Genomic DNA, 23,356 nt, shown 5'->3' on the forward strand with positions numbered 1-23,356 from the left:
TGAGTATGCACGGCCATCTTTGCTTGGCTGAGTACACACACTCTTGTTTTGGGTGGAATGAGAGTCCCCGTCAGGCACGTAGCCAGTCCCAGCCCATTGACTCACTACGGGTGCCAGACTTCTCAGTCTTGCCAGAAATGAGGTGCTGCTTCTCACACGCTGAGATGTAAAGACTTACTCGAAATACAGAGAGTGTTCTTTACGTGTGATAAGAGTATCAGATTTTATTTGCGTATGGGGGAGTCATCTTGTTTGCAAGTTTCTTGCCCTCAGCCCCACAGAACCTTACAAACCAGCATCTGTCGTGTTCTGTTACACAGTTTCATTTTTCTTCGGTGCCCACCACGATCAGCAAGCCTTGCACTTAGCACGACTGAGACAGCCGATACTCTCAGGAGTTTTACTTTGCTCCTGGGCTGTCAGTGCACAATTCTGCGCAGTTCCTCCGTGGACAAGATACTTCAACAGATAAGAAACACGATGGACGGAGGCGATGTTGGCCCGCAGGGAAGGCGGGTCTGGAAGTCCTGGGTGTGGGACCCACAGTCAGTTTTCCATGTAGCTTCCGAAAGTGACTTGGAAAATACCGTCCAGAGCACAGCTCATCCAGCTTCCGTTTGTACCCAAATTCCGGAGGGGGGGGTTAAGACACAGATACTGATCCTGCACGTTCCACTGAGCTCTAGGGATCTATACTGCTAAAAAGCTCTTACATGCTCCGGGCTCCACATTTTGGATAGAAGGGAATAATAGCATGAGCGCCATCGGGAGATTCTTCACATCTGTTATTTACGAATATGGTTGGTTCCACTCTCTCAGTTCAGGCCACTGAAGAAATGTAAAAATGCAATTACTACACTCCGTGAGTGTCCAGTGTCCCCACCAGTGCTTTTTGGGCATTCCCAGACAATCATGATCACACAGAACATTCTCTCTGCTGGAACAAGAGGAGTGTGTTTGAGAGCAATGATGCAAGTGAATACTGACCCCCACTTCAACCCTTGGCCATAATGTCTTTGAACCCCAGATTAAATAAATACCTTATACTAAAGCTGATATTCTCCCTTGGAAGTACATTTCCCCTCAATATCAGCATTGCTAAATGTCTCTCCGTCCAACAAGACGTTTTCTCAACTGCTCTAGACCACGCTCTTCAAAGGGAAGCCCTACTTCTGAAAGTTTGAGTTCTGAGAGTTCAGTTCAGACAAGGCACTCCAAGGAACTTTCTAGAACTTGGCCACGCTTGCTTGGCCACCCTGTCAGAGTCAAAGATGGACGTTGTACGTCCCTGCGGTCTTTCCAAGCGGGCCCTCGTGTTTCGCTCTCGTAGCGACCTTAGGGATTGAAGGGAGCACCCAGGTGAAATAGCTCTCAGAGGTGCAGGCAGCCCACACCCTGGGATCAGACGTTGCTCTGCTGTAACAAAAGGGTCCTCAGCTCCCTCTCCCTCTGATCCTCCTGCCTGTACCTCTCCTCCAGTTTCTGCTTCTCGGAATCCGCGCAGTAGATGGTGCAGTCTGAGCTCTTGCGGATCTGTTCGAACTGGCTGAAGTCAGCCACGTACTTGCCGTTCTTGGAGAGCGAGACCACGGGCACGAACTCAAAACCCCAGTAGATCTCCTCCGGGATGTAGGAGGTTCGGCTCTGGCAGACAGCGCTGGTGGATTCCACAGTGGCGTTGAGCAGGACCACGAGCTCAAACTCCTTCTCCTTCAGATTCTGGGGTGTGAGGTCTCGCAGCGGGCTGGTCTCGTCCAGCACATGGTAGAAGGTCATGGGCAAGATGAGGAAGGGGCTCTCCGACGAGGAGTCCACGTGGAATTTGACCGTGGCTTGGTTGAGCAGGATGCGCTCCCCTTCCTTGGTGACGTGGGTCTGGAGGAGCTTGCCCGAGAGCTGGCATTGAATCAGGAGGCTCTTCCTCATGTTGGCCACCTGGATCACCAGGCACAGCTTGCCGTTCTGCTTGGTGATGACTGCGCAGTGGCTGAACTTGATGGTCTCAGCTCGCTTTTTGGGTCTCGCGATTTTGGCCAGGAAGGTGCCCGTGATGAAGATCTCGATCAAGGTCGTGATGACCAGTTGAGCCACCAGCAGGAAGATGGCATGAGGACACTCCTCTGTGATGGAACGGACGCCGTAGCCGATGGTTGTCTGGGATTCCAGGGAAAAGAGAAAGGCCCCCGTAAGAGAGTCCACTTTCATGATGCAGGGGGTGTGATTTGAGATCCGCTCACTGGGTTCCAAATCCCCGTGAATAAATGCAATGGCGTAGTAGATCACTCCAAAAAGGAACCAGGTCATCACAAAGGTGGCGGCAAACAGCGTGAGCTTGTACCTCCACTTCATGTCGATGACGGTCGTCCACAAGTCTTGCAGGTAGAGTAAGTATATCCCATCCACTTTGTCGATCCTCACATTGCTGTGACCGCTCTTGGACATGACCCGGGGCCGGTGGGCCTTGAGCATGGCCCCGGCAGTGTGCTTCCCCAGAGGGGCACTGGGGGAGCTCACATGAAGGGCATCCATGCTCAGGCTCTCAGAAGCACCTAAGGAGACCACCAGGAAAGACATTCCATTACTTTCCTAAGTGGTAGAACTGTTGGAATATGCAAACAGAACAATCACGTAAAATTAGTATGGATGGCCAGATGAGCCTCCATAGCCAGGGGGAACTGGATCTCCGATGCCCTGTGTGCACCAAGACCCATGGAAACTCAAGTCTGTTTACCTTCTTTTTTTTTTTTTTAGATTTATTTATTTATTTGAAAGGTAAGAAACACAGAGAAGGGAAGAGAGGGGGAGGGAGGGAGGGAGGGAGAGAGAGAGAGAGAGAGATCTTCCATCACTGATTCACTCCCTGAATGGCCACAATGGTCAGGGCTGGGCCAGGCTGAAGCCAGAAGCCAGGAGCCTCCTCCAGGTCTCCCACGTGGGGCACATTAGCAGGGAGCTGGATGGGAAGTGGAGCTCCTGGGTCTTGAGCTGGTGCCCCTATGGGAGGCTGGCATGGCAGGCAGAAGCTTAACTAGCACCAGCCCCTGTTTTCTCAAAGGGTGTCCGATTTGCACAGAATAAAGAATCACCCCATATATTGTCAGTCACCTCCACATTACGTATAACACCCAGCACCACTGAAATAAGTTGTTATATTATATTGTGTAGGGAATAATGGCCAGAAAAGCAGCCTGTACACATTCAATATGGAATTCCCCTTTTCCTAAGTGTTTTTGACCCATGGCTGCTTGAAACTGCAGACGGGAACCCTGTGGATGCAGGGCCAGCTGGGCAGGAAGCTCAGCTGACCTGCACTGGGGCAGCCGGAGGCACCGGGACTTTGAGGCAAAGCCAAGGTGGGTTAGGCATCCACGCCCCAGTTCATCAGCTGCGTGATCCAGGCAAGTTGTCTTAGCTCTGGCCCTCAGCTCCCTCATCTTGGGAAGAGGAAGAAAGCCTATTTCTCGGGTTTTTGTGACGATGAAATGAACCCTGTACACGAAACAGAACCTCGCACTCGAAAACTGGCTTCATGCTTTTCTTTGTGATAGCGAACTCTCAGGCTAAATCCTTGAGTATCAGGAGTATTTGTTTACATTCAGCTTTCATGATTCCCCATGACAGAAAATTAAAACGTTATTTGACTAAGCATAACTCTAGCTCTGATACAGCTCAGATCCACCATCCATCAGGATACGTCTTCACGTGCAGTGGAGAAAATTGGTAAAATTTTAAGAAGCTCCGGAAGCAAGTCCAGTGAGATGGTGCACCGGGGTAAGCCACCACCTTCCATAGAGCTGGTTCAAGTTCCGGCTGCTCCACTTCCAATCCAGCTCCCTGCTGGGGAAGCAGTGGAACTGGGTTCATGGACTTGGGCTCCTGCCACCCACGTGGCAGATCTGAATGGAGTGTTAGGCTCCTGGCTTTGGTTTGGCCCAGCCCTAGAGATTTGGGCCATTTTGGCCATTTGGGGAATGAACCAGAGGACCACATGGGTACAGGGACCCAAGGACTTGGGCCATCTTCTACTGCTTTCCCAGGCCACAGCAGAGAGCTGGATCAGAAGTGGAGCTGGGACTCGAATCAGCGCCCATGTGGGATGCCGGCACTGTAGGTGGCGGCTTTACTCACTATGCCACAGTGCCGGCCCCCCTCTCTCCCTCTTTAACTCTGCTTTCAAATTTCTTTTTTTAAAAAAAGAACTTGGGTAGCATTGATAATTTTTCAAACCTAACTTTAATATGACACTTTTTGCAGCAGCAATTCAATGTCCCCCAATGCAATCAATAATTTAAAATCTGTGCCCTCCCCCTGTTCTTGGTGATAGTGGAACAAACTCAGCTATCAAATGACCATAGTACACTTACGGCAAGTAATTAAGCTCTATCTGTGGCTCTTCTACATGCAGGCGACTCTCGGAAAACGACTGCCAGCGTCGTTTGAGCTATGGCACAAGAGTTCTGCCTTCCTCCTCAGAACTCAGTAGAGCCTGCATGAAGAACCTATTTTAACGAGCGGATGAAAAAGCGGAGTATGCAGCTAACACTGCAGCAGAAGGAGCCCACCTACACAGAGCGCTGGGCTCCCGCGCTCAGCTCCGGGCGCGCTCGGTGCTGTGTCAGCAGGCAGCAACAGGCTGCCCATGAGGCCGCGGGCATCCTACAGCACCTGCACGGTGCCTGAGAGCAGTGGCCCCATTTCCTTGAAACAGAGGATCTGAGTGATTACAGGGAAACCTTACCTGGCTGACATGCTGTCTTCCATCTCAGTGGCGTCGGAAGAACAAGAGAAAATCCGTCCCCTTTTACAAAGGAACTGATACACACGCTGGCCTGATTCATGCAGTAATCTCCCCTATTCTAGCAGCATTATCTCAATGGGAGTTTGGAAAGTGATCCCCTGAGCAAATCCCTCCAAGGAACTGGAGACTGTATCCCTGCCAGGGCGAAGCACCTGCTTAGGAGGCTCTGCGGGCATTTTCATTTTCCTGTTCCATTACCAAGGGCACATCCTTGAAATGATTTTTTTTTTTCGTGGAAAGGAAAGTCACTCTTTCATTGTCCTTCAGAGAAGGGCCATGGGTTATTCAGAATCTCGCTTACTTGTTAAAGGTGCCTCTACTTGTCTTGGGACTCGCTTGGAAGCCAAGTACAGGATACACTTGCTGGACGCGGGCCTTCCTGGTCGTCACCCCAGCAGCGCTCCTCTGTCTAACCCAGAGGAAAGCGGCCACAAGGAAAGCCTGGAACGGACGCACAGTGCTGACACGCCCCAACGCATAGACAAGCGCGTAACATGAGCTGCCAGCGACAAATGCAGCCTACGTTCAAGTAGCTGCATGTGCTTAGAAAGGAAAAAAAAGAAGAAGAAGAAGAACTTTTGGGGAAAACCACACAAATCAATCCACTGAAGTACAAGCAGAGGCTTAGGTTTTCCAGTCGGAGTGCTATCCAGGGGTCCTGTGGGTACAGGCCAGCCCCCAGCTCAGCCTGCTCCAGGCTGGAAAACCTGGCCCCACGGCCCGGAACGCTGTGCCACGCAGCTGCTGTTTCCACCTCTTTCTCAAACGGGCAGCAGGCCAGGCTCACGTGGAACTGAGTCTCCTCTCTCTCTGCTGGGGCGCTTTTGCTATAATCCTGCCTACCTAATGCTGGGGTGAGAGGCATCAGCAGGGGGCACCCCCGCAGGGCCTGAGGGAGGCACAGCCCAGGGCCCAAGGGTGCGCCGCCCACTCTGTCCTCCTCCCTCCCTCTAGCACCCTAGGCCCCTTAGCCCCATCACTACCTGTCGCTCGCTCGGCAGGTCAGAGAAGTCTTCTTCCAGGCAGGTGGAAAGAACGTACTTGCTCCCCTTCACCCACCTGGCTACCATGGGCTTCCGCTACTGCCTGCAAGAGAGAGGGACACGTGGTGTTCACAGGTGGTCATGAAGCTGGCTCCCAAGGGCCCCCTAAGGGCCACGGCCCTGGCAGTTACCTTCCAGTCCCTGGCCATCTGGCCCAGTGCCCAGAAACAGGGTGGAAACTCACGGATGTTTCCAGAATCCAACTGAACTCCCAACCACAGCCCTCACTGTAGATTCTGAGCCCTGGCGGGAGTGTGGTGGCAAAGCCCCCTGGAAAGACAGGGTTAACCCACCCCCACCGAGGCCCGCTAGGAGCCTATGAGCCGAGCAGCAAACGGAGGCAGGAAGGGGAAGTGTAGGGGAAGTAAACAGTGAGCGCTGGAAGGGAAGAGTCTAGAATATTTTTACCGCCTGTGGAAGCACATTGCCCCTGCTGAGTCACAGATAATAGATATTAGTGTGGCAACGCTGGTCAGAACCGTCCCGCTGGACACACACTTTACACACTGATACCTTGGGGTGCGCGGGCTCCAGATCTTTGGAAGCCAGACCCATGCTCTTGTCAGCCCACCATAAAATCCCCTCCGTCCTCCACGGTGCCAGTAAGCCATGCTGAGGCCAGGAGGTTCTTTCGCATCCTACTTCTCTGAACTAATTCTTCCTAGTTCTTTATACCCATCCGTGTATTTACCAATCTGTCTACCCCACATAGATATGTATATATATTACATAGTTAAATTTGAGAAACAGAAGTTGGGGAACTCAGCCCAGGTCTCCCACATGGGTGGCAGGGACCCAATTACTTGTGCTGTCACCTGCTGCCTGAGCTGGAGCCAGGTGTTGAACCAAGCTACTCCTGCGTGGGACACAGGTGTCTGAAACCATGTATCAACCACGGGCCAGATCTCTCTCTCTCTCTCTCTCTCTCTCTCTCTCTCACACACACACACACACACACACTTCATATTTCTTTTCTGATTCACCAGTTACCTATCACCAGTTTTATAGTTAAAATTATTCCCATTCTCAGATTGGCTAGATCCTCCACTGTAGCTCAGCATGTTTGGGAAAACAAATCGTCCGTGCTGTATGCAGCCCAAAGATCTTATTGCACCTGTCAGGCTCACCTGTTGCCTTATTATTTATGCCTCATTATGTGCTAATTCGTAGTATTTTGTTCCTTACAGACTTCCTGCATGAAATTCACTTCATTGCTGAAAGACACTTGTATTTCATATAGTTCTATGTTAGGGCCTTAGGTTTTTTTTTTTTTTTCTTCTTTTTCTCCTTAGTGATGCCTCCATCCACTTGGTTTAACCTCCAGAGTCTTAAGGGACAATGTAGTTGTCCCGAGAGTTAAGAATGAGAAGAAGAATAAAAGGATATTGACTTGTGAGTTCTTCTCTCTTAACTCCCGAGATAAGCAAACTCTATTCAAACCATTAGCAGTTTTCTTTGATCTCTGGAATTGGTATTTATTTCTACAGTTTATACTGTATTGTTCCAAGTTGCAGAACTTGATTGAGGATTGAAATCCTCAAAATGGCAAGTTCTTTACTGAACGGAAGTCTTTGCAACTGCTGAGGTCCATCACGACCCTCTTCGTCAAGCCTGTGGCAGACGTGTGCTGTAAAGTTACCCAGAGTTTATGTGGTGCAGCGTTCATCTTCTGGGGGTAAAGGAAAGACAATAGCTTTCTGAGACATAGCTCAACAGCCGGCACGTTGGAAGGGCACTCGGCTATGTGAGGAGCTGCACTTGCAGTGTTAGGGCGAAACCATGAGAATGAGGAAAGCAAAAGGCAGTCCCAACACCTGCTCCAGGGAAGAACAGACTATCCGGGAAAGAGGCTCCTACAAGAACGGAGAATCAGAGGAACCAGCCACAGCTCTCCGGAACATGCTGTTCTGGCAGAGAAACCCACCTGTTAATGGCCAGAAAGCTGTTAGCCAATTAGAAGAAATGTAAGCAAATGATGGGCAATGACAGAGTTAACGTAGAGTCGTCAGAAGTGGTCCAAAATGGGAAAGAGGCTGATAGCTACACCGGACAGTGATAATGGAGTAAGAGAGTCAAGATTCAGAGAGGTAGGAATAGTGGCGGAGTTTCAACTCCCACCAGCGTCGACACTCCCCACCGCATGCCAGCCACATGCTCTCTGCACACGTGTGAACCTCATCCACTCTCACCCCCACCTTTCCGAGAAAGCACCATCATCATCCCGGCCGTGATGACACTGAGGCAAGAGCGGGGAAGGGACCCCCCACCCCCACACTCCTCACCAGAGCACCTGTGCGATGAAGCTCCTTCGCCCTGGCTCTCTGCCCCCCTGACCTGGCCCAGGTGTGCAAGCTTAGCTGTGTCCGAGCTGTCTGGGGGCTCCGTGTTTCTGGCTCGGGTCTGGAGAATGTCTGAGTTCCCAGGTGATGCTGGCGCTGTCCTTCCAGAAGCACACGCTGGGAACCACTGCACGGAAGGTGTGTACAGCGTTTCCCCCACCCCCCCGGGAAGAGCAGTGCCCCTCACTTTCCCTGACCCCCCCAATCAAGCTGCCTGTGTGCAGCGAGAACACCTGCTTCCTCATCTCCAGGCATATCCGGCCCCTACTGCCCAACGGCCCAAGGCCAGGTATGAGATTTACAGCAAGGCTGTGGAGCTCTGTTTGCCCACTGTGTTCCCTAACCTCCCTCCACGGCCCTTTCCCCTTTAAAAGCTCTTCCTGCTAGCTCGGGAATCCGGAAGAGCACTTCTGAGACTGGAGATGTCTGCTTTCCCCCAGGACCGCTAGCCTCTTGAATAAACCTGTTTCCTTGCATTAAAAAAAAAAAAGATGTGGAGAATGTGATCAAAGTGGAAACATGCTATTTACATTTTTTATATAGATTTTATATTTTATGGTGTATTATCTATCACACAATGAATATTGAATACATAATTCAATGGATATTGAATACACAATTATAATAATGTATCAATTATATGTACATTAAGTGTGTATTAAGATGGAATTTTAATGAAAATACTAACTAGAATCTTGAACCTTTTATCTAAGTCTCAAAATCTGCTCCTCCAGTTAATTGTCATGTGGCTGCTTTGTTAGGCAAAATATTCAGTTTAAGACTAATTCTTTCCCTTCCTAGTGAATAGAACACTGAGATCTAAGACCGCGGGAGTTCTGTTAAGCCCAATTTTGGGAGTCTCAACACGCCTCTCCTGAAAAAGCTTCGTTCTGTGCTCCAGGGTGGACCCACCAAGTAGAGATGCCAACAGAAAAACAATGTGGTTTTTTTCACTTGTAGAAAAAAAGGGGCGACAGTGGCTTCCAAAAGCTAGAGTCCCCCCACTAGAGCCCCAGCGATCTCATGCATGCCCTTCCGGGCGGGGTGGTGAGGCATGGAGGGGTGACCTCTGAGCCATCAGATCTTAGGATTTCCAGGCAAACATGAAAAGGAGAAAGATCTAACTTTCACGCTCTGACAAAATGTAGCTTCCTGTTTGTAAGGAGAGTGGCTTTAAAAGCCTTCTTGCACGTCAAATGTTTGTGCCACGTCAATTTTTTGATGTTCCTTCTCTTTGTCTACAAACCCCAAATACCTAGATTAAATTTCATTTTAAGTATACACGGGTTTAAATATTAAGTAGAAAAAAAAATTGCCCAACAAGAACCTACTGGGGTTCACTGAGCAACAAGGGTTTAAAAGGAATTGAAAATAAAACCAGTGAGGCGTGGCTATCCTGCTTTGGACCCTGTGACTGGCCACACAACACCTGCTCGGGGCCTTCGACTTTGGCCCTGTGCCATACTCCTGCTTGGTCTCCAGAGAGGCCAGGACTCGCTTCCCAGGCTGGGCTGACAGCTCGTGACCACATCAGTGTCAGCTGAGGCCACAGTGGCTTTGCCCAGGTGGCCTCAGAAGTGGCCAGGAAGCCCAGGTTGACAGGGAAGATTCCTATGGGCAAGCCATCGGTTCTTCTCTCTGGGGGGTAATGATACTTTCCTTCAGCCAACTCACTTCTCCCCAGGGGCCACTGGGGATCCAGGATGGCTGGGAAGAGTGACAGCTCCTTGGAGGCTGTGGGTTGGCTCATTCTTCTTCAACAGAATTGGAAGAATTGGAGGGGAACCAAGTTGAGAAGATGGCAAGTTTACCAGTTGGCTTCCACTACCACAGGGACCTGTGTCTGAAAGACAGGAAATTGGAAATCGGGGCTGTCTTTGCCCAGGTGGTTGTATGTGGCCTCCAGCCACTTGCTGGGTCATTTTGCTGGGTCTGTCCACACAGGGCCCTTTTCCTGGGCCTGGCCCTATGGAAGGCGTGTCTCCTACTCCCTTGTGTCAGCTATGGCCATATGACTGACTGTGGGCAATGGGGTGGCTTATGTCTGAAAGCAGGTGTCAGGTTCAATGTGGAAGGGCAAGCAACTGCTCCCAGGTGGGTCTCAGATCGGCCTGTCCCTCTCTCAGAGGGCAAAACGGAGGAGAGATGAGCAACAGCTGAAACACGGCTGGCTTGTGACGAGGGGGAGAAAAAGTTCTTGTTGCTGTGAGCCACACCGTCCTTGGAGTCGCTGTTGCTGAAGCGAAACCTGGAGCGACCCTGGCCACAGAGACAGCCTTACTACGTAACTGTGGATCTTGGGACGTAAAAGGCACTACATTTAAAAGAAACGTGAACCCTAAAATATCCCGAAGGTAAACTCTGAATGTCATTCTATGACTCAACACTGGATACGAAAAGAATCCATAGTCAATAAGATTATAATAGAGAGATTTGTGTGATCCCAAAGGACAACATACAGAAGGTGAAAAATTCTGCTCCTTAAATGACTTCCAAGTCAATGTTCGAGTTATCATGGCAAGAAAGCTTGTTAGGGATGCCCTAAATGCACCCTATCCCATCATTCTACTAGTGCCGTGGAACAAGGAGCCCTTGATTTCTGGACTGGGTGACCTCAGGATCTGTTGTCTCCTGGACAAACTGGTTTGTCCTGGGGACCACGATCATCACATCACTGATAAAACTATCAGTTTTATATGGGAAGGAAGAATTTAAAGTCCACACAATGGCAGGGACTGTTATTGAACCCTTCTCTTGACCTTGTAAAGGACGTATTTTCTCTATAATGAAGAAACTAAGCTTAGAGGGGAGAAATAACTCACAATTGCCCATCAGTGTCCTACCCGGAGGACTTCATTAGCCAACCAGGCTCCTCTCTTACCATCATCATAAAAATTAACTCGCTTGGGCGTTGCTCCCCGCAGTGCCATATGGTGGGGCATAAAGAAGTTAACCAGATGTGGTGTCCGTTATGGACTAAATAGCAATGGTCAGTTCAGTGCTTACCCTACAAGGCCTCATGTGAGGTGGTAGCCATTATCGTAATCTCAAACACATTCTGGAATAGGTCCTGCTACTATTATTGGTTATGGTTATCTCCATACTCCAGATGATGTGCACTGTCTCAACCAGTAGTCCCTGCTTCTGGGGTCTCTAACACCAGCTCTCTAACTTCAGAGAGCATCCGATCACTGGAGGGCTTGAGAAAAACACGTGTCTGGGAGCCAGCCCGGAGTTTCTGGATCTGCAGGGCTAGGGTCAGAGGGTCAGCGGGTTTCCAGGTGGTGCACACTGCTTCTCCTGCAACCACACCTGGAGAGTCAGGATCCACCCGACCCCCCTGCTCAATGAGTTACAGAGAATCTGAAAAAAATGAACAAGCACCTATGTTATGTTGTCTCAAGTTCAGTTTTGTTATTTGAGAGGGTGGAGAAAGTCAATAGGGTGAAATATCTAAGCATCATGGCTGCCAGACAGAATTTTTGGTCTTTTAGCTGAAGTCTCCTAGGGGACAGAAGTTCAAGTGTATCTTCCTAGGGGAGAAAATGAGAATTTCTGGGGAAAATAAAAGCAATCAGAGGCTGGCGCTGTGTATAGTAGGCTAAGCCTCCGCCTGTGGCACCAGCATCCCATGTGGGCTCTGGTTCATGTCCCAGCTGCTCCTCTTCTCATCCAGCTCCCTGCTTATGGCCTGGAAAAGCAGCGGAAGATGGTCCAAGTACTTGGCCCCTGCACCTGCGTGGGAGACCCAGAAGAAGCTCCTGGCTCTTGGCTTCGGACTGGCCCAGCTCCGTTGCAGCCATTTGGGGAGTGAACCAGCAGATGGAAGACCTCTCTCTCTGTCTCTCCCTCCCTCTGTCTGTAGTTCTACCTCTCAAGTAAATAAATAAAATCTTTATAAAGAAATGATCAGTTGACAATTGCCCTCAGGATTCTCCTTGGATGGCAAGTACCATCATTGAATGACCCTCAACATTGTACTGGCTGGGAACACAGACAGGAGAGATCTGAGCTCCTAGGATTGGGCAGGCTAAGCTGGGGACCTTATGTGTACGGTTCAGGGACTGGTGGTTGAACGATTTTGGACAGCTTTGCCTACCGAGCTCCCACCACCCGCTGTCTCCACCCCTGGGAGGTTCCCCTTACACATTTTAAGATTACAGCTTCTGAGAAGTCCTAGGGTTAAGAAACCTGCTCTACTGTATACCCAAGGGCACTTCACCAAGTTCACTGGAAAGAGATGGAATTAAAAGATAAGTTTACTTGGGTGCAAGAAATATTGAAATCACATGTACAAGAAATTTGAGCTTTCCCTGATGTTTGGGAACACTTCAAGGAGAGCTGGGCTGACCGGATGCCTCCACTTTAAGCTGGGGAGAGGGGAGTCCCAAAGCTTGAGGGATGTGCTTAAGTTTTGCCGAGCCAGAAACAAGGTCAGGGCTGGCAAAAAGGTTCTGTGACTCTCAGCGCATTGTACGGGCAGGTAGTTGGGTCTGCTGGCTGTCATGAAATGTCTTGACATAAGCTATCCTCCTCTTCACTGGCCAGCAAGGACACTGGACAGGACAGCACAGAGAGTCCCGACACCCACTTAACTGTAGCACCAACACCACTTGGGAGCGCTCACCACAAACACAGTCTCAGACCCCACACCTGAGCTGCTGAGCTAGAACTTCCGGGGGTTACTTCCCAAGGACCTGTGTCTTACAAAGAACTCACTTTCCAAATGGATTGTGTGGCTAAAGTTTGCCGGCGGTGGCATGGTGGATTGGAGAGGTCTGCCCAGCCGTGTGATGCAGTGGAAAATCAACAAGCATTGCTGTAAAGACAAATCCCACATTCTGCATAGCATGTGAGCACCTAATGATTCAATTTGCCTCTGTGGGCAAATATTTAGCCTTTTTTCCCCCTATGTTTCCATTCCATTATTATTGTTTTAAATTCCATAAGTACTAAAAAAAATTCCTTTCCCATCCCTAAATGTGGTTTGCATAGTTAGAGCCTTCACTCCCCACTACAGACCCTTTTTAAACTTTTTTCATTCCATAGAACGTCAACCTTTCTCTGCTCGGCAAAGGCAAGTTTAAACAGATACTGGGTTCAACAGGAGGCTCATTTTCCATTTTCCATGGCAAAGAATCCAAACACTGGAATAAGTCAGAGGTATCATTTGCTGAATATTTTTGTAAAGACAGTTTAATTTCAGGCCCTTTATTTGCAAGAGAACCGTCTAACCCAAATAAAACATAATACATCTGTCTGTTGTTACAAGTGACCAGCTTTAGCTGAACACTCTTACTTATTAGCAGCGAACTTTCCTACAGAGCGAGATGGTGCAGCAGCTCCCAGCGTGGAATTCCCCTTGGTTTACCACCCCCAAGTCTCTCCGTGCTCCAACATGCGGGGAACGTGGGTAATAAGCATTTTCTCCCCTTTAATCACAGCGTGGCTTGGACTTGCATTGTTGGGAGATGACTGGTGAAAACAGGAAAATTTATGCCTGGGAGAAAAACGAGGCCAGTTGTAATGCTGCACTAGACTTCCCCGCGCTGCCCCGACATCCTCCTCTTGTAGAGGTGAATTCGCACTCAACACAGAGGAGGGGGTGGCTCAAAATGGAGCCCCTGGGTTCAGGAAGGGAAAATGCAGGGCGTTTGGGCTTGCCTGACTGTGACCAGGAGAAGTCCCAGTGGGCGGCACCTGCTTCTGCAGACAGCAGTCGGGAAGAAACAAGTAGTTCACTTAAGGTATTTTGTTTAATGTGATTTCAAATCGGCCATAGTTGGCGCACTTAAGAAGGAAGAAAATAACTGGGAAGCCAGCAAGGATATTTGTTGCTTTTTTTTTTTTATCTCTCTGTGTGATTTGAGAAGTTGCTAAGACCGAATCACTGCATTTTCACATTTGTTGTAAATCATTCTATGATTTACAAGATTTCATAGGGATTTTCTCCTGATTAGATCTTTCTCTCACAAGGACATTGAGACAAGCATCTTTTACCACTCACATTTTACTTCTTCTTGTGTCGCCTAATCAATATTTTTTGGAGTGCTGAAAACGCAGATGTCTAGAGAACACGTCGTTAATGTGTGCCTTTGAACAGGCCCGTTATAAAGAGGCAGCAATGTCAGGCTGCTTGCCTCTCTGGCTTCATGCTGGCTACCTTCTCCTTGGCTGATAGTAAGTTAGGAATTGTTGGAGTCAGTGATGCCACTGACAACCAGCTGGCTTGGCTGTGATTCACCTGCATACGAGGCTGAATGTTTCGCCCTGTTGACTTTTATGCGTATTGTGCTCAGGCTTGGAAACTTATCCCAGACAAAAGATTACGACTTTCCCTTGATTTGGAACCCAGTTATTTAACAATGAAATGAGTGTCAGGAAGTTTCAAAATCCAGTCTCGCCATCAGTCTAGAAGTTCGACCACATTTCTCTAACATAGCATCCCAGGGGGACACAATCAGTATAAAAATTCTTGGCTTGTGGTCAATTTACCTTAAATACCAGAACTACTTCTGAGCTGCTTTCCCCAACGTTGAAAACACCGATGCTTGTGATCTGAGTGTTCAGAAACTTCAAACTTCAAAATACGTCCTCGAAGAATCCAAGTCCAAGACCTCAGCAGTCAACAAGGGTAAAAGCAGGGAAAGAAAACGCCTTCTGCTGTCTGTGGGTTGTCAGCTGGGGGACTCCCAGCCCATCTTTCATGGCGTTAGGATGCCAGGTCCCTCTGAATCTCAAATGGACAGCAAATCATTCTGAGAGTAGTATGGTCCCCATGAAATGTTTGACATGGGCTAATGGCAAACATGGTTATTGCACATTCAGCAATTTAGATGTGCAGCCTACATCTGTATATGCGATGTAGGCTTAAAAGTTCTTGGGAAATGTGCATTATGAAAAATGCATGCATTTCAAAAAAGCTTTATACCAAAATGAACTTAAACTTCACGGGTTTCTGTTTATTATGTCTGGCATCCCAAAGAAAGAGCACATGTATGTTCAAGAGTGGCTCGGAAGGCCAAAATCTTACAAACAGGGTTTCGTGTACAGACAGCATTTTGCAAGATCAGCAGTCGAGATTTTTCCCAGCAGCTCCGCTCTGAACCGCTGTGGGCAGGGAGAGGGCTTTTCAGGCACGGCGCGACCGAGGCGTGAGCCCATCTACCAAGCTGGTCGCATTTGTAATATTTTGGCTTGGGGGCTGTTAACCATTTTTGTGTTTTGTGCCTTTTTTGGTGGACTGGTGAGACACATGACTGCCTTTTCATAATAAGTCATCCAAACAGAAAAAAATAAAAGAATTAAGAATACCAAAGGCACCGATAGTATTGAAATACACTCATTTCAACATAGAAAAACAACAAAAAGGTCTTCTTCGTAACTATTAAGCCAGAGCTATCGTCCTGAAGCTGTGGTGAGCAGAAATGCTATTTCAAAACCCCCGAAAAGCCTGCAGCGTGGAGAAGGAATGTCCGATTTCCACTATGACAAAGTCCCAGCGGCTGCTACTACAACCATGATCGGTGGCACACGTTCAGAGTGAAGCAAATGGAAATTTTCATGAGAGGCGACTGCAAATAAACCAAGAAACCATCCCTCGCCCCTCATCCAGGGTCACAGATCCCCACCGGGCTCTCCCCATCGTCTGCTGGGGTTCCAGGCGCTCGGCTCATACCTGCCTGTGCATCCCCAAGGCAGGAATTCTGCTCCTGCCGTGGGACTCAGGCTGAACTGCGAAATTCACTGCACAGACCCTCTGTTGACAGCTGTAGCCGCTAGCCAGGTCAGGTGGCATCACACTGATAAAAACGCCTGGATGGCTTAGCCATCCGACTCACCGCTAGCTCCCTTTCCAAAAGGACACCCCTGCCCGCACTTGGGTGGCTAATAAGTGAAACAGCGGGCTGACATCACAGCGACAGCGGCTCCATTCCCACGTCCTCTGCCCTGCACGGACACCCAGGAGGAAATCAAACACAGCCCAGATACATACGCGGCTCTCGGTCTTCTCAGCCTTACCCCGTGGCTCTTCTCAGAATCCCGAGGGCGGCCCCAGCAGCCAGTGCACCACTCAGCCACACACGGCTTCCTGTGACCGTGGTTTCATCTCAAGTCTCGCTGGGAAGGAGCAGAGAGCTTACTCATCTACCGAGGACTCACTACTCACACCATACGCCCCTTCCTAAGTCCTCCAGAGCGCCCACAGCCAACACAAAGCCAGGGTTACCTTTGAGAAGCACAAATCCTCTTGCAAGTCCTGGCCCTGCCTCCCCTTGATCCGTGTTCCCTTCAGGATGGGACCTGGGTGTGTAGCTGCCTCTCCCCACCAGCTCCTGGCCCTGCAGGCTCTAGTCTGGAGGCGACCAATGCCTTCCTGAAGGTTCTCTGCTCTTCCCCATTCTCGGTGAACTCCCACCTGCCCTTCCAAAGTCAGGTTGAACATTACCTCCTCGGCACTTAAACTGAAATCCTTGAGAGGCAGCGTAGTGTAAAGATTAAAAATTCCAGTCGCTGTTTCTGTTAACAGAGCTGTGCAGCTTCGCCCGCGTGGGAGACCAGGAGGAAGCACCTGGCTCCTGGCTTCGGATCGGCCCAGCGTGCCGGCTGTAGTGGCCATTTGGGGGGTGAACCAACAGAAAAGGAAGACCTTTCTCTCTCTCTTGCTCTCTCTCTCTCTCTCTCTCACTCTGCCTGTCAAAAAAAAATAGCTGTGCAGCTTGGGACAACTTTCTGAACCCCTTTGAGACTTGATTTCCTCACCTACAGAACAGCAATCGTGATAATTCCTGCGTCTCGTAGGCTTGCATGAGCTCAAAATACACAATGAACCTGCTCGTACCGGTTCCTGCGGAAGAGTTAGCTACTACCAACGCTGGCTGCGATGACCACGTCTTCCCAAGCAGAATCACACGGACCACAAGTGAACGCGGATTAAGGTTGTGATTCCTTCCAGCTCTCATAAATCGACAAGAACCCTCATGCCCTGAATAAGCCGTGTTTATGCCTATGCAATTAAAAAGCCATTGAAAAGGCAAAGAGGCTTGTCGACACTGCAACTTTGATTTGTATGCCGGGACCGTGTGGCACCTGCTGGGAGCCAGTGGCGCTGACATGGCCTGGGTCCTTGTTCTTGTGTGGCTTTCACTGGAACAGGGGAGTGAGGCATCAGGAAACCATTTGAGAAGAGGTGTGAAGACGCCCACAGGAAGAACGAGGCAGACAGCCCAGGATGGGAGATGGGCTAGAACACGGGGCCTAGGACACATCCTGGGCTGGGGTCCAGCAGTGCTCCCCTGAGGAGGGGGTGCTGAGCTGGAGATGTGAAGAGTGAGAAGTATCCAGACAGGCACCGCAGTGAGCAGGGAGACAGATCAGGGTTCAGGATAGAGGGACTCACGGCCTTTGCAAAGGCCAAGGAGAAGAAGCTGCGAGCAGGGGAGAAGGGGTAGAAGGATCGGGTAGGGGCCGAGGACAGAGCCGCACCCCACGGGACTTGTGGGTCCTTCCTGCCCCTTGCCTTCATTGTAGGATCACCAGGAGCACGGGGAGAATCCTGGGGTTTTATTCCAGGAAAAGAAGGGACTGGGGCATTCTTGATGAAACATGGAAAGCACAGGCAATGCTTGGGGTCTGTTTAATGGGTGCTTTCGGTAGCCAAAGCTGAGGACCGATGCCAGTAGTTTGAGCTCAGCAAGGTAGGAGCCCTGAGTTTCATGTCCCAGACTGAGGGATCAGGCATCCCTGACAGGTGGATGTTGGGGCAGTGGTGGGGAGGGAGACGAAGTTGCCAAGGATTCCTGGCCTCTCGGAATGGACATGACATGGTTTCTTGTTTTCTAGGGGTTTCTTTGTACTGATTTAGACGACACTGGATCTTCCTGTCCCTTTAAGAACATGCGTATGTTACAGGACATCCAGGTTGCTTGAACGTCTTGGTAGGCTATCCGCCTGCAGCCAGCTCACTCTTGTGCATAATCCTGATGTAGAGGGTGAGACTCTGGGCCAGGCTGGAGGTTGGGGCACTGATGGACATGACCTTCAAGAGAGCAGGCTGGGCAGGAGAAGGCCCTGGCACTTAGTCTACGAAAGGAACTCAAACCATGGAAGTGGATGTGTCTCCCCCAGACAGCGAAAGGTTGGGCAACTGCAGACTGAGCCCTGGGCAGCCTTGAACTAGGCACAGTAGGAGACTTAGCACAGGGGAGGGAGCCACTGGTCCAGGAAACACAGATGCACCAGGGACACATGGCATTCTATGTCGACAAATGCCTTCACAGGTGGCATCTGATTAAAGGAATTTGGCATAGCTGCTTTCTCGGTGGGGCTGGGGGCAGCATTTTGGCAGTAGACACCCAAAGTTTTAAGCCAGTTCTTCATACCCTTTGACCGAGTAGTGGGTCATGATTATAAGAGATCCTTCATAGGCAATGTGTAACGAGATTCCATGCTAGAGTGTTCTCTACATTTAGCTATGATATCCAAACATGTGGGGCAGCCTGGATCTCCTGCAATACAGACATGGCTTTCAGTTTATAGACTATTAATCAGCTGGAACATTATGCATGTCAAAATGCCGGACGTGTTTGAAAACAGGCAACAGATACCACTAACTATCCAGGGCCCCTCTCAGCGTCTCTCTGTAGGTGACAAGAGCATGATATGCGTCTAGCGTCACCAGCAGTTATCTCTTCAAAGGAAAACAGAATTAGAAAGAGTTTACAACCAGACTTTCCATCTTTATGGAGTTAATCTGAAAATTTAATTTCCCCAGCACAGATCTTTCCCAAGCATTGCAGATTTCACTCTAAACGAGAACCACTCACTGCGTTCCACTGAGAAATTTTCCACACACGGTTGCAGCCAATTCTATGAAATCATTTGCTGTGAGAGATGTTTTGATTGCACAAATCCAAGAACCAACTTTTCATTAAGTGATCAGGGCTATTATTTCATGTTGATTTAAGGCTTTATTTAATCGACTGAAGAGTTTGCACTTCACCCAGAGGTTGCTGATGAAGCAGATTTCCTGCCCAGGGCTCTGCTCAGGCAAGTCCCTCACCTCAGATTCCTCTCTGCCCTGTGCCTGGTAAGTCTCTACTCAAAACTCCAGGCCCAGCTCACCTCCCCCAGTCACATCACCTCCTAGAGCTCACATCACCTCCCCCAGCCCACGTCACCTCCCCCAGTCACATCACCTCCCCCAGTCACATCACCTCCCCCAGTCACATCACCTCCCCAAGTCACATCACCTCCCCCAGTCACGTCACCTCCCCAGTCACATCACCTCCCCCAGTCACATCACCTCCCTCAGCTCACATCACCTCCCCCAGTCACATCACTTCCCCCAGCTCACGTCACCTCCCCCAGTCACATCACCTCCTGCAGTCACATCACCTCCCCCAGCTCATGTCACCTCCCCAGTCACACCTCCCCAGCTCACGTCACCTCCCCCAGTCACATCACCTCCCCCAGTCACATCACCTCCCCCAGTCACACCTCCCCAGCTCACGTCACCTCCCCCAGTCACATCACCTCCCTCAGCTCACATCACCTCCCCCAGTCACATCACCTCCCCTAGCTCATGTCACCTCCCCCAGTCACATCACCTCCCCCAGTCACGTCACCTCCCCCAGTCACATCACCTCCCCCAGTCACATCACCTCCCCCAGCTCATGTCACCTCCCCAGTCACACCTCCCCAGCTCACGTCACCTCCCCCAGTCACATCACCTCCTAGAGCTCACATCACCTCCCCAAGCCATCACCTCCCCCAGTCACATCACCTCCTAGAGCTCACATCACCTCCCCCAGTCACGTCACCTCCCCCAGTCACATCACCTCCCCCAGCTCATGTCACCTCCCTAGTCACACCTCCCCAGCTCACGTCACCTCCCCCAGTCACATCACCTCCCCCAGTCACATCACCTCCCCAGTCACACCTCCCCAGCTCACGTCACCTCCCCCAGTCACATCACCTCCTAGAGCTCACATCACCTCCCCAAGCCGTCACCTCCCCCAGTCACATCACCTCCTAGAGCTCACATCACCTCCCCCAGTCACATCACCTCCCCCAGTCACATCACCTCCCCAGCTCACATCACCTCCCGCAATCATATCACCTCCCCCAGTCACGTCACCTCCAGCTTCTGAGGATTCATTTGCCTCTCTCTTCTCTTCTGCCTTCTGCTGTTGCCCACACCCAGAACAACGCACACGGCACTGCTGCAATGCTGTTCTGGAGCCTGTCTTTCCCTAGAATGACTCTGAAGGGGTGAATGTCTGCTCGTCCTTCATCCCTAGTGGTGCACACAAAGCCCGCACGTGTAGGGAGGGAGGGGCAGGGTGCCTGGAGGCTGTGCCCAGGGTGCAGGACCGCTAGTTAGTGACCTCTGTACCTTAGCTGGGGATCCTGTATGCAGTGCGTCGGCCAGTCCACAGCTGGGCACGCCGGGGCTTGGGAGGCCGCCCCAGGTTTCCATGATCAATCTAAAGGATTTGGATTTCCTCTTTCAACTTGGAGAATATAGACGAGCCTACGACATCTTACCTCAAAGAGAAAATGCATTGTACATTTCTCAAGTTGATTAAAATCATAAACATGGCCACAGCATGCGCAGTTCAGCCCCACAATGACTTTCTGCATGCGTTTGCCTTCCCGTGAGGCCTTATGCACACTGCCCACTGTACCCAGAGGCTCCTAACCTCCCCTCAGCACTCTGGTTGCTTCCTACACCAGGTGTCTCCAATATGGATGTACTCCAAGTGGACCCAGGGACAAAATTATAGACTTACTCTAGAATAGCTTCTACTTGGTCCTCCTCATTGTTCAAGTGCATACCTGTAAGTGTACATAATAGGGGCAGGCCCTGCGGTGCAGCAGACGAAGCCACTGCTTGGGCTTCCCTCACCCAGATCCAGATCAGAGAGGCTGGTTCAAGTCCCGACCACTCTGCTTCTGATCCACCTCCCTGCTAACACACCTGGGAGGCAATCCAGGATGGTCCGTGGGCGTAACCTCCTGCTGCACTTATGGACTAAGTCCCTGGCTCCTGGCTTCAGCCTGGCCCAGCCCTGGCTGCTGTAGGCCATTAGGGGATGAATCAGTGCAGAGATCTCTCTCTCTCCCCCCTTTTTCTGTCACTCTATCAAATAAACAAATGAATATACATGTCCATAATGCATCAGTATAGGACAAAAAATCATATAATGCACACGTTGTTCCAAGGGATTCTTGAGGAGGTGATAATTTTCCAGGCCGTTCCTTTAGATCCACGCTTACTAAACTTTCGTGTGCGTACAGATTCCCTGGGGATCACTGAAAAGCGAATTCTGAACCTGGGGTGAGGTCTGAGCTTGCATTGCTAACCAGCGCCCAGGGACACTGAGGCTGGAGGCCCAGCGCTCCCACCACGCGTGGTAACGGCCTCTGGCAGCCGCAGGACGCGGAGCACAGGAAACGAGCGGAGTGAGTCTTCTCTCATGTCTCCCCCGGATGGTCATAGCTGGCATCACTCTAGCCACAGAAGAGAGAAGGACATCCCTTCCGCGTGTGGATGCCGAGGGAGCCGACGTCGGCGTACCTCTCTCACGTAGCTCTGTTGTGGCAGGGCCTCCGAGAGCTTGCTGGACAGATGTTGTGACTGCTGGCCGCAAGTCCCAGGTTGCTACTTGCTTCACTGGAAAGACAGCGCTGCTTGTAATCACTGTACAGTGGTGCAGAACGCCCCTGTAGTCAGAGAGCGTGTCCCACCGTTTGGCGTTTATCCAGAAACGTCCTTTCCAGGGAGCAGAGCTGGAAACGAAGGACTTGACCACTCCTGGTCAGCAAGGATCCCGTGGGGCCACATTAACCAGAAGAGTGCTGTTAGGAGTCTCTTCCATCCTGACTATAGCACCTCCCTCCAGACACCTTGACCCTGGGAAACCAGGTGGTTGGGATCTAACGAGTTATAAATACTCTCTTCTGAAGGAAATGGAGAAACATCACACACACACACACACATGCACACACACAGATGCACACACACGCAACTGAATAAAATGAATCCCTCAATTCATGAGCGCTACCCAGCAGTTGGTGTTCTCATGTCCTATTACACTTTCAGAGGATGACTTTGGGTTAATTTGACCTGTTATATTTTCTCTAGCTGAGTTTTTGAATCAGCTTGTACTAGGCAAGAATGATTGCAAATACGTTTTCAAATATCGACATCTTGTCTCCTGCGTAACTGGTGTCAGTGCAAAGCGACAGGTGGGTGAGTTGGACAGGTACTTCCTCTAAAACTAGACCTGTGGTCCACAGAAACGTAAGACAAGCCCCCGGGACTCAGTGCTCCTATGAGCTTCACACTGAAGAGGGTGTATCCAAGACTGGTAAAGACAACAAGGAGGCGGGAAGACCATTCAGCTGGCTGTGGGCAGTGAGTTGGCCCCTGAATTAAATCTGGTTTGCCACTGCCTACTTCTCTCCCTTGGCTCTACCTTCAACCATATCTTCAGCCACATGGCCCACCTTGCAGTGGGTGGAACTAGAAACCCTGGTTGAAATATCTTGGCAATTCCAAGGTGTCATATTTGTTCTGCATGACCTCCCCTGTTTGCTCATGATGATTGATCATTTTTTAAAACATTATTTAGAATTACAGAAAGAGAGGGCAAGAGAGAGAGAGAGAGACAGAGAAAGAGAGAGTGATCTTCCAATCACTGATTCACTCCCCGAAAGGACCACAAAGACTGAGGCTGGGTCAGGCCAGCCTGACTGGAGACTCCAGGCCAGGAGACTGGAACTCCAACCAGGTCTCCCACATGAGTGGCAGGGGCCCAAGCGCTTGGGCCACCTTCCTCTGCTTTACCAGGTATATTAGCAGGGAGCTGGATCAGAAGTGGAGCAACCAAGACTGAAACCAGTGCTCATATGGGATGCTGGCATCATAGAGAGAGACATAGCCCACTGTGCCACAACATTGGCTCAGAGATCGGTAATTATACTCATGGGATTACAAGGCCAAAATGCTTGTTTGGGGGAAGTGGATATTGGAAAAAAATCAGGTTTCTGTCTATGGATAAAAGCATAAAGCCAAGCCTTGGGAAGCAGGATTAGTGGGTGTGGAGAGGAGCTTCCTCCTGGCTGGGTGATGAGGTATGATGCTACAGGAAGTACTGTCTGCCACTCGC

At 50.2% G+C, this 23,356-nt stretch overlaps 1 protein-coding gene across 7 annotated transcripts in view; it reads right to left on the reverse strand.

Annotated features, from left to right (window-relative positions):
- Positions 1–209: 209 nt before the first annotated feature.
- KCNJ15 (potassium inwardly rectifying channel subfamily J member 15) overlaps positions 210–23,356 on the reverse strand; it is a 44,391-nt gene continuing 21,244 nt past the window's right edge. Inside the window, exons 1-4 of one of the 7 annotated variants that reach the window (XM_070071821.1) lie at positions 16,411–16,608; positions 16,203–16,301; positions 5,782–5,884; positions 210–2,549 (exon numbers count right to left, since the gene is read on the reverse strand). In XM_070071821.1, the coding sequence (XP_069927922.1) occupies positions 1,402–2,529 (1,128 nt within the window). In that variant the 5' untranslated portion in view covers positions 2,530–2,549; positions 5,782–5,884; positions 16,203–16,301; positions 16,411–16,608 and the 3' untranslated portion in view covers positions 210–1,401. Of the gene's footprint in view, positions 2,550–5,099; positions 5,240–5,781; positions 5,885–5,972; positions 6,276–16,176; positions 16,302–16,410; positions 16,609–23,356 lie in introns of those variants that run through there. The other 6 variants (XM_070071819.1, XM_051833574.2, XM_008274885.4 and 3 more) reach the window with 6 other exon arrangements.

The sequence above is a fragment of the Oryctolagus cuniculus genome, chromosome 4 (assembly GCF_964237555.1).
Source record: "Oryctolagus cuniculus chromosome 4, mOryCun1.1, whole genome shotgun sequence".
Taxonomy (NCBI): Eukaryota; Metazoa; Chordata; class Mammalia; order Lagomorpha; family Leporidae; genus Oryctolagus; species Oryctolagus cuniculus.